Here is an 11,602-nt window from a genome sequence, read left to right on the forward strand (position 1 = left end):
CCTTTAAGTAGCTAAAACCCAATTTTTGGCATGGTTCTGGTGCCACAGATGGACATTATACCCCAAACCGACTCAGGGATCTTAAATTATTTATTGAAGCATCTGTGACATGTATATATTATATACTTAAATACTTACACTAAATGCAATAGTCAACTTCCTCGATCTCTTGATTACAATTATAATCGGTGTAATTAAAATAAAGATCGAAGTTTGCCAACATTTTGTCATGGTTCTCCTTACAGATTTTGGTTGTCAATGATGCATGTCTATTTTATGAACAAGGTTGGTAAACACAATTATGTGATATTTCTTTAGTATGGTGCAAACATTGACATGATTTATACTTTTATTCGCTGGATCAGGAGCATAAATGGCCTTTCCACATGTACTTAGTTTTTAGGCGGTCATGAATTTATGTGCATGTGCCTTCACATTAGGTGTTTGCACATGTGCATGTGTGTGAGATGCAAAGAAATAGACAAATCATGTGATGTGAGCATCATTGTACTATGAATGATTAAAACAGCATCATTTGACAATTTCATTATCGAAAGTTCTCTTTTTTTCTTTTTGGTCTTTAACATGCTTCATGAGATTACAATCTTTTGAAATTTGACATTTAGCTAATATAGTAATTACAGTATCGTGGGTTGCCAATGTTTGGTAGCAATGCAATTAATAGTATGCGCATCTTTTATATAATGAATCTTAAATCAATATGTTCACATTTTTATAGGAAACTTGTTTTGTTTGCCAATAGTATATAATGTAGTATATCATGCTTCAACAGCATTGAGGCATGGCAAAATTCCTTATTTTCATTCACGATTCACTTGAGTTCATGAACTTGAAAGTTCTAGAGAAGACATCAAAGATCATGAAGCTGGTCAAATTTTGCAAATAATTGGGGGGAACTTGAGTGTGTGACCTCAAGTAAGCTTGAAATAATGACAAGAAGATTACGACCCTTTTTTCTAGTTTGTAACAGTATGTGATTGGTTTATCAATATATTATTGTCTCATGCATATGCTCCAAAAATTAGAACAGATTCACGAAAAATGTGTTACATAAATCTGCTCCAATTTTAAGGCAGATACATGGAATAGTATAGTAACAATATGTTACTAGTACTAAACACCCGCTTAGGTATTCACTAGAGCGGTGTATATTGCTGCAAGGCCGAAGCAATAAGGAGACTTTTTCTTAATGGGAACCTGAGAAGCTCTATATGGAAGAAATACTGATTCAATGTTTTGCAAATTCAAGATATTATCGATGTAGTTGTGCGATTCATGCACACAAGCTCGAATATTATTTTCAAGATTTTCCTTCGTGAATTGATGTAATTATAAGGATGTGAACTTCATGATCATACGACTAGCTAAAAAATTCAAACCAATATTTGAATTAACTAAGACTGTAATTGCAAGGCATTTCTGCAATTATATTGCATTGGGTTCAGCCATGTCTTAAGTATAAAGCTAAAAAGAATTCAACCCCCTTACCTATAACGGGTGCAAGAGCTGGCCGGATCTAATTTAAGAAATAAGTTAACCCTCAAAAACCCGCGGCTTATTTTCTCAAAATACCAAGTTATATAAACCAGGAACGCGAAGAAATCACGTTTACAAACAGAAGGACCTGAAATTTTCATGCAAATGGTTCTGAAATTTCCACGAGGAAAGCTACCATCTTTCTATCATACAATAATTGGATTAGACCTTCTTGATGATACCTCATTTTTCCATCATTTGTTAACGATCCTTTTCCACCGCCTAAACTAAAAGAAATTTTGACAAAATCTGCAGAAGAGTCAGTTCGTAGCCTGAAACTGAAGTAGCTCAAGTTGCAGCGCCGAGAATCTGTAACACTAAAATTAGAAGCATCAGATAAGTCACTATGATGTACGAACTAATTTCAGAACATTAAGGATTTCAATAGCTCTAATTTTGTGGCTCCTTACGGGTGGAAACTCTCTCACTGGTTATATCGGGATAACATTGGCTCCAGAAAATTGAATGATCGATCCTTTCTCTCGCACATAAGATCTCCATCCGAACGTTGTCAAAGTTGGCACTCAAAGTGATTCGTTTTACAAATGATGAATAAATTGGAATATGATTGCTGTATCAAATAGGAGTGAATTGATTTGATTGTGGTTTTTCATTTATAAATGAGTACTTCAAAAGTTAAGTAACATGAATTTTTTGGTAGAGACTGTATTGTTCGAGGGACGGATACTCTTAGCCAGAACAAAGGACTTTTTTTACTGGCTAGAAACCCTTCAAGAGGTCGGAGAATGCTGGATGATCCTCGACCACAAGCTTAAGAAGACAACACCATGGAAAAGCTCAGGCTGCACTGTGACAATACTAAGACTCGAGTCAGTCATCAACCTGACACCCTTCACAGGCCCAAATACGATGAGGAAGATTTACATCTATGAGCCAACGCTAGAAAGTTGGGATCTGCATGCAATATTGAAGAGCATCTAAAGAGGAGTGGTCTGTGGGGAAGAGAGTCACAGACAGAGAGGTGGCGGATGAACATAGGAGCGGGCAAGGGAACAACAAGCACAAGTAGGCCACTGCTTTGAAGAATTGCCCATGATATTTGTTGTTTTCATAAACCCAAGTTCCAAACACTGGAATTAACTTTTTGAGAGACTAGAAAAAGTACATTTCCAATTATATATCTTAAATAGCCATGAATATATCTATATATATACACAAACATATGTATTTCCTTTTTTTCTTTCAATGTCCTAATTGTCCGGATCTTTTGACGAATCAAATATGGCCTTAACAAATAAAAATCAGATTTACACTTGTACGGACATAGACCTAATGCAGTAACTAGTAATTTTGTTCGCAGAACGGAGCTGTACCAACTGAAACCTCAAACCATGTATGTCATCGCCACCTCTATGATGTTCATGTGTGGCACACTCAGATTCGCTGCACCAGCCCTGCAGTTATTTCTCAAGAAGGCATACAAGTAGTTGATAACCAGTTTCTTGACAAACAACGAGTCCTTTCTTGCCCTGACATCTCCGTGAGCCAGCAGATACGTGACCCCAGAGTCCGTGGCTTCCCTCAAAGCTGAAAGCTCATACTCCAGAGCTGGATCCTCGTCTGATGATGGCATGCTAGCAGTCGGTAGTGCTGACCCATTGGCATTCTCAGAAGACGACTCAGATGGCACAATTCCAAGCTCCCCTCCTCTTTGATCTGCCATTAGAGGGATTTGAAGCTCTCCAACCGCACTGGGAGCTTCACGGCTCCTTGACACAACTGTTTCGCTTTCAAAATCCAAGTCAGACGCACCAAACTCAAGCGCCAGCTCATAAGCCTCCTTCCTCAGAAACTTCTCAAGGCTCTCTATCAGAAGCTGTTCAAATGAGTTATGATCCTCTTTCCTTACATCTTTATACCCATATCTTGCTATGCAACGAAACATGTGGTAATCCTTTGGGCAAACCCTTTTGAAAAGAAACCTTTCCTCTTGAGGAACAACTGGTACAGGTACATACTTGATGCAGACAAACACAATTGTTGAGTGTATAGCTGGAAGGTTGAGTAGAAACTGCCCAAAAATTGAAGGAACACCTTGGACAAGCTCATTGTACACTAATCCAATTCCTGGAACTCTAACGGTTCCAAGAGTAGAGCCAAGATCTAGCAAAAACTCCATTGATATCTTCTCCCTGACCTCACTTTCATACTTGAGCACACTTCCGTAGTTCCAAATGAACATCACACAGAGGAAACAAGTTGCAAATGCAAGAGGTAGCCAACCACCCTCCTTGATCTTGCTCAATACTGCAGATAAGTAGATGAGCTCCACCGAGCCAAACACAATGGGAAAGAATAAGGCCAGAAACAGATTTTTCTGCCATATTAGAAGCATCACCACCGTTACTAATGTGGTGCTAACCATCATCACGATAACCTCAGCAATGCCTGTGGAAGAAACATAAAGGAAAATATTTTGCAGTTAAAAGATCTGAATGATTATTTGAAGTTCTAAGAAGGGAAGTATAGTTGCTCTTGGACCTATGAGAAGTAGTTACGAACACTTTTTTGATAAGTTATGGTTCGGAGAATGAGAATGAGACAGAATCTCCCAGGAAATGAGAGATAATTCTGTCAGGCTCAAAAGTCTTTACAGTACCTATGTAAGTTGACAAGTCTTTGCCTTTCCTTTGATAAAAAGCTATTAGCAGATAATTTGGCTGTCCCCAATTAATTTTTCTAAACATATATTTTAAAACTTCCAATCATAGAGTACTTACCATATGCATTAGCTATGTCATTTGTACTCCTGAATGTGGCAACCACAACAATGCACATAATCATCAGGAACCAGTTGATTACTGGAATGTATATCTGGCCCATGTATCTCTTGGAAGTATGAACAATCTTCAGCCTTGGGAAACACCCTAGAGCCATGGCCTGTTTGATACATGAAAAGGTGGCTGATATCATGGCCTGGCTTGCAATTACCGCAGCAAGTGTCGCTATCACAAAAACTGGCCAGAATAGACCATCTTCCTCAAAGAAGAAGAGACAAGAGTTCTTTTTAATTAGAAAGAGTCAAAATATCATATAAAAGAAAATGAAAAGTGTTGATCTAGCAGGGCTAAAAGTATATGATGAAGCAGGATTAGACTCCCAATATTCCTTTTTATCTGTTTTCATATCATCCAACCAGCACTTACATTCACATCCAATTTGAAGAAAAAAAAAATCAGCTTCTATTAATTCAGATATCTATTCAAGCAGATGTTCTCTCTATCTGAAAGCAAAATTCCATTCATCTTTATGAGCATAAAATGTTATTTCCAAGATAAATCCTTAATTCATCATATAAATTTAAAAAAAAAAACAAACTGACCATATGACATTCAGTCAAACTTACTTGGGACAGAATCATAGAATATTCTTCCAACTGAAGTAGGGTTTTCTATTAAATATGCAGCTTGGCCCATGTAAGCCAAAAGAAGGCAGGGAAACACAACAAATGTGAAGGCGATCTGCAAAGCACAAAACATATTAGAGAGGAAATGTGCTAATAAGTTAATTCCAAAACTTTATCACAGCAATAAGCATCACTTTAGGGATCATTAATGGCATAAAACAGAAAAAAGATAGCCAGATAATGTCTAAGGCAGTAAGCAGCAAGTCAGTGACTTTTCTCTTTTGGTTCTGATATTTAAAGATGAAAACAAAGTCGCAATCTGCAGTTTGTCATTTTAGCGGACCCAGCAAGCTCATTAATTTCAATCAAATGACTTGTCTTAAGCCCTTGCTTCAACCGATTTAGAGAAGCTCTACAGTTACTAATCCCTATTGGGTTTGTGAACTTTGCTTGTTCAATATCCCAGTGAGCAATAGAAGAGAAATATTGAACAAATGACGGGCTGGACCTGTATGGAAGCAACAGAGAAGTGGCCAAGGTCTGCAAACATTGCTTCAGCACCTGCACATAAAATTCGCAATCATTCAAAAAAAGTGCCTCAAATAAAGTGTCTAATTAATTATTTAATACCTACTCGGACATACAAAAGGAAAACATCATATTGGATCATCAAATATTATTGACTTAGACACATACTGGACCAATTATTACCAAAAATCTTAAGCTAATCTTGCTCTTGTAAATGCACAAAAGCCACATTGTACATTATTCTTCCACCGAAAGGGGCAAACCGTAAGACATTTATGATCACATGCCTCTAGAGAGAGCGCTATAATCATTTAGCATGATTTTATGGTTAGTTCATGGTTGCACAAGTGGTTGGCACTTGGAAAGACATACAGGCTAAAAATTTGAGAACTAGACAAAAAAGACAACATGATACACTTATTCCATTGATTTATGCATCGACACTATACAGTTGTTCCAGTAATTTCTCATATATGAACGGAGTTTTTTTGCTGAATCACACCATAAAGAAGGAACTCCAGAAAAAAAGGATCCAACCATGATCACATGTTCCAAATAATAGGAGAACAACACCTATGATCAAATCTGAATGCTCTAATCATTTACAGATGTTGAAGGGATCCAGCAGCAAGATAACCTGTTATGCACAATACACAGCCTCCAAGAGCTGACCATGCCTGTCTGCTGTTTCTTTTGAAGAAATAATAGATGTAACATGGATTAAATGCCTTAACGACGGCAATATTGTATTTGCATATGTTGTAGAGTCCAGCTGATCCCAGATAAAAGAACCATATCGCTAATGCCGGTGCAAACAAGAAAGCCACTTTGCTTGTACCAAATCTTTGTATGCTGAACAAGGCAATGAGTATTATAATTGAAACAACCACAACGGCGTCTGTCACAATCAGTAGAGAACATTACAATTTGAAAGAACATGAAAGGAAAAGGGCAAGAAAGGAAACAACAGATTATGTCAAATATCGATTTATATATCTCAAGATGAGCATAACAAATTGAGTCCCATGGAACGGCTGAGTGCCACCACGTCAGCCACAGTCCACAGTACTGATCAGGCTTTAGCTAGGTCTGGTCCCTCTAGGAAAAGATTTGGACCTCCCCTTATGTATAAGTTTGTAACAGGCGTGCGGTCACCAAAATGAGCTACTTTATCTATTATTTAATCCAGCTCAAATTGCTCACAATTGGAGATTGCTTGAAGTTGCAAGCCTAGCCTCGCGATCCTTAAAAAGTACCTGACCACTTGTCTGCCCTCATACAAGATGAAATATTAGGAAAGACAAACAAATGTACCTTTACCAAAGCCATTAACTGCACCTTGCAGGCCACCCACAGCAGACATCACTACAAATACAAGGGGACAGAACACATTATCTAGCTGTAACTCATGCACACTTCCTCCAAGATATTTGTCAATTCCCTGACATATGGACATGAAAAACAGGAGGAATAAAGATACCTGACATTGCTGGAGTCAGAATGCCATCCCCAATAATCATGGAAGTTCCCATCAGCACTAGCAACAATAAAGCAGTCTTCAAGGAGGATGTTTTTTCTAAACTCTCTTTTATATTCAATGCTCTTTCCATCTCAGGAGTCGGTACCTTAAGTTTATAACTGGAGATACGTTCATCTGCAGGCTGCCGATTAGGAAGCCTACTGACTTTAGCATATCTGCAAATCAATGAATATAATGCAAAAGTGCCTCCTGCAGAAGCACTTCACCAGCTTCAGGCTTCAATTGTGAAATTGTGAATACATAAAACTCTATGCCTTTGCAGAAGGCAGCACTAAAGCTACTATTTGACACAGGAAACTTCAATCAACTGCACATCAAAGTAGCTACTGCAAACAGTGATTTCAGGGAAAAAAAAAACCAATAATAATCATTATCACAAAGAAACATCTCACCTTCACCGTTGTCATTAGCTTTGAGAACTATGAAAACATATTTTGCAAAAGGAATTATTGCAATTGTGTACATCACTAGAGACAATGCTCCTAGAACATCAATTTCAGACTTTATCGGTACTTTACTGAAGACATCGCTGAAGACATACAAAGGGCTTGTTCCCATATCACCATATACCACACCAAGCGTTTGGAATGCCAACGTAATGAGATGCCAATAGGAGGGATCCTGAAAAAATATACATGTGAAACATAAACAAATAAGTAAATAAAATTTGTATCCAATAGAGATATAAAGACATAAGAGGAGCATGTCCTTCAGGCAGTTGAAACCCCTTAGATTGCAAATAGTTAAAAAATAAATGGAGTGCTGCACAGTCATAATGTGCCAGTCCTGGCAGAAAATTATGACTGTGAATTCTTTGACAATCCCATTGCCATATGACCCAACAGAACTGCATTCACTGAATAATCACCTGAATATTTGGTAATTGGTATTCATCATCAGACAAGATGGAGTAGTTCATGAAATAGAAGGTATAAGAAAAAATAACCAAAGACACTATGGAAATAGCGGCTCACAAACAGACAAGCTAAATTCACTATTGAAGAATATGGACATCAGACTATAAAGTTCCAAAGACATAGTACCCATCCCAAAAAAGAGCAAGAAGTCCATCGCTACTACCAAAGATAAAGTTGCACAATAGGTCACCTCTGGAAAATACAATACCATACGAGGGACCCTGGATTCTAAATTGAACAGGTTAACTGGATATTAGAATTTAGAAAAGAAACTGCAGAGGAATCATGAACATGGAAATGTTCTAAAGGCCGAGACTCACGCTCCACATGAGAATGCAAATTCTGTTAAAAATCTACACAAGCAGCCAACAGTTTTGAAACCATCGTGAAGTCCATGCCATGGCTTTGTCCATCACATCGAGACAAAATGGCATATAAGAGCCAGCGCTTTGAAGGTTTAGGCGATTTAACCTACTTGACAAATATAATATTCCTTTACATGACAGAATACAGCACAGGAAACTATTTTCACTTTTATGTGTTCCTTCCAAATCCATTCGTTTCCTAATTGCAGAAGTGTTATGGTATGAACAAGGCACGTGGAATCTCGGGAAACAGCTGAGTGCAACATGCTTAACCCCAATGAAAACCCAGAAAATTACATGTCTGGACAACAAAACCACCTGTTTCTTATTTAGCAAAATTGTCTGAATACCACAAAGCATCCGTCCAATAGCCATGAAACAGAAGTTCATACCATCCAATAGCCATGAAACAGCAGTTCATACCCTCCAATAGCCATGAAACAGCAGTTCATACTTCATACCATCCAATAGCCATGAAACAACAGTTCATACCATCAAATTGCACAACTGAAGGGATCACTGATTCCAAAAGGAAACAAGTATAGGCTCATGAAAGATCACTTCACAGGCAAAAGTTAGAAGCAAATAGTAAAGGAACAATTATCGAGATCTGATAAACTTGGACTACCTAAAATTTAAACAAACTGGTTGAACATCAATTGATGAGAGCATCAGCCATCTCGTCTTCATTTGCCAAAAAATCAATCAGAAAAGAGGGAGACTCGCATACCTTCTTATGGTGAGCATTGTAGGAGGTGATTCCCATGGCCTCAACATCAAATGAATCAATTCTCTTGGGCTTCTTTGTCAACCTCCTCCTGACACCGCCAAGCTCGCTGTCCCTCATGGTGGCATCTTCCGCTGACCATTTTGAGGATTCCGAGTCTATCTCACTACCATCGACCCACCTCGTTTCCGACTGCACCAACCTCACACCTTGCTCACTACTTTCCACCACCTCCATCTTGCCCCTCGAATCAGAAAACCATGAAAAACCCAGCTAGCGAATAGATAAAGGTAGCTACATAAGCAAATCCTGAAAATCCGGGAGAGGCTTTTCCTCGATGCGTGGACTAAAGCTCAAGCCTGGGATGAAGTTTCAAGGATACCCACATAAAAGAATAAAAAAGAACCTCAGCGAGAGCTGAATTCAAGCTGGGCACTGAGTTCTGGGACACCCAAATGGATGAATCACCTTGTCCGAACTGGGATCAACTTTTTCTCCTTCCTCTATGACTGGCATCTATCTATCCCCAACACTGTGGAACCAAGAATGACAGAGTTTACTGATCCTGAGGGAAATGATCACGTAAGAAGAAAGAAATGGTGGCCTGTTGGAACTGAAATCGTCCAAATTCTAGTTCAGAGTTTGACCATGTATGAACCAATTACAGCATCCATGCCTCCCAGTCTTGCATCGAGCAAGCACGACTGATGGCACAGAGATGAGGCATCCGGAGCGACAATCATGAACTACGTTATCTGTAAAATGGCAGTAACATCCATCGGCATGACTTTTAGAAGTTACCAATTGCCAACACCCATTTAAATTGCATGGGATCTGCAATAAAATCTTTCATAGGTTTATAATATGATATTTTTTCCAAATGATAATCTTATCTTATCTTAAATTTAAAAGGGTCTCACCTTTCTGAGGTTCTTCCATATGGACCACAAGTTCTCTAGCATTAGCAAACCTCTGTCAATTTCTTATTTTGTATTCTTTGGTTCAAGCTTTTCATGTGTCCTTGAAAGTAGAGAAATACTTATCTAGAAAGTTTGTCATGTTATTAATAAAAACTTTGTCATGAGTTGAGCATGATAACATAGACTAGATTCTCATGTAGTAGCTTCTATGAAAGCTCAAGAATACGTCAGAAAATTTTGAATCATGAGAACTGTTTTCTTGAAGCTAAGAACAAACAGGGGACTTCTGACGAGATTTTCCCTTAAAAAACTTAACAGAAGATTTGGTTAAATAAAAAATTTGTTTGTTAAGGTTTCATACAAGGTGTGCCATCATAAATAATAAAATCCAAAGTCATGCAATCTAAAGCATACCAAAAGAAAGAGAATATTACCCTTTATATGAAAGAAGGTTGTCATATTTTTAATCATTGAATAAGGTCTCCTAGCAAGTATCATTGCTCACAAGGTTTCATTTTTCACACCTTGCCTTAACCCAAGGTAAACTGTTAAAGCCAAGTTAACAGAAATCAATTTTGTTAGAATATATATTATCAAGAGAAAAGATAAGAAAAACCCTTTTCCCATTTTGTGGTAATGAACACTTCGAAACTTTTGTCCAAAATAGACAATTCAAGGACTGGGCCCCCTGAATGATGGAGTCAGCCATTTATCTCTTCGGATTCTCTGATAGGGTCCTGTGATCTACCATCTTATTGGTTGCAGTTCTGAATAAGTCCATATCCACCGTCCGTTCTTGGAAATCTACGTCTCCAAAGATGCTTTGCTGGAGCAATTTTATTTACCAAAGAGGCTCTGCTAAAACAATAATTACACAGAAGTGCTCAAGCTTTTTTAAATTTAGATTCAACTGGTCGTGGAGACGGAGCATCTTGGGCTAAACGAAGATAAGAACGGAAATATCTTCGTTCTTTAGTTCGTCGGTTTTTAAATTACAATATAAGAAAGTAACCATTTTTGAAACTTTCAAAAAATTAACTTCTTTTTTTCTGGTCAGTCCAAGACAGCCGTAACACGAGACTTTGTGTCAAGAGGCTGGAAACAATGAAAACACCTGTAATTGTTTTTTTTTTTTTTTAAAAAAAAAAAACCATTCCCTATATGGCAAAAGTGAAATTCTAAGAATTCCTTAAAAAGACAAAAAATAAAAAACAATTGTGGTGAAATTGGGTGTTAGCCACCTAACACAGAAACCAGTCTCGTCAATGAAAATTTATCGTTAAGTCTCAAATGTTGTGGGACTTTTTTACTTGATTTGAACAGACTCCACTGCACATATAAATCTATATGTAGTGAGAGAGGAAGAGGATAGAAAGAGAGAGAGAAAAAAAAGTCATGAGAGAGAGAAAGGAGAGAGAGAGAGAGAGAGGATAGAAAGAGAGAGAAAAAAAGTCATGAGAGAGAGAGAGAGGAGAGAAAGAGAGAAAAAAAAAGAAGAAAAAGTCAACCTTGTCATGTGTCGGATTAAAATTAAAAAAATCATCATTAAAAAGCTATAAATCATATTTAAAGTCATCATAAACTATTGTCATTGTGGCATTTTGGTAATGCCAATCTATTACTTGTTTTTTAAAAAATGCATTTTTAAATTTCAACAGTATGACAAGATCTAATGGTAACT

At 37.6% G+C, this 11,602-nt stretch overlaps 1 protein-coding gene across 2 annotated transcripts; it reads right to left on the reverse strand.

The window, feature by feature from the left end:
* Positions 1–2,680: 2,680 nt before the first annotated feature.
* On the reverse strand, positions 2,681–9,818 carry LOC116258738 (putative potassium transporter 12). 2 transcript variants are annotated; one of them, XM_050079121.1, is made up of 10 exons: positions 9,649–9,818; positions 9,005–9,566; positions 7,385–7,613; positions 6,933–7,181; positions 6,767–6,817; positions 6,090–6,350; positions 5,433–5,485; positions 4,925–5,039; positions 4,299–4,553; positions 2,681–3,966 (listed from the first exon to the last, which is right to left on the reverse strand). In XM_050079121.1, exons 2-10 carry the CDS (start codon positions 9,236–9,238, stop codon positions 2,903–2,905), a joined length of 2,511 nt encoding a protein of 836 aa, XP_049935078.1. In that variant the 5' UTR covers positions 9,239–9,566; positions 9,649–9,818; the 3' UTR covers positions 2,681–2,902. The 2 variants fall into 2 exon arrangements, with proteins under 2 accessions (XP_049935078.1, XP_031491954.1); XM_031636094.2 differs by lacking the exon at positions 6,090–6,350 and having other exon boundaries at positions 9,005–9,818.
* Between the last annotated feature and the right edge of the window lie 1,784 nt (positions 9,819–11,602).

The sequence above is a fragment of the Nymphaea colorata genome, chromosome 8 (genome assembly GCF_008831285.2).
Source record: "Nymphaea colorata isolate Beijing-Zhang1983 chromosome 8, ASM883128v2, whole genome shotgun sequence".
NCBI lineage: Eukaryota > Viridiplantae > Streptophyta > Magnoliopsida > Nymphaeales > Nymphaeaceae > Nymphaea > Nymphaea colorata.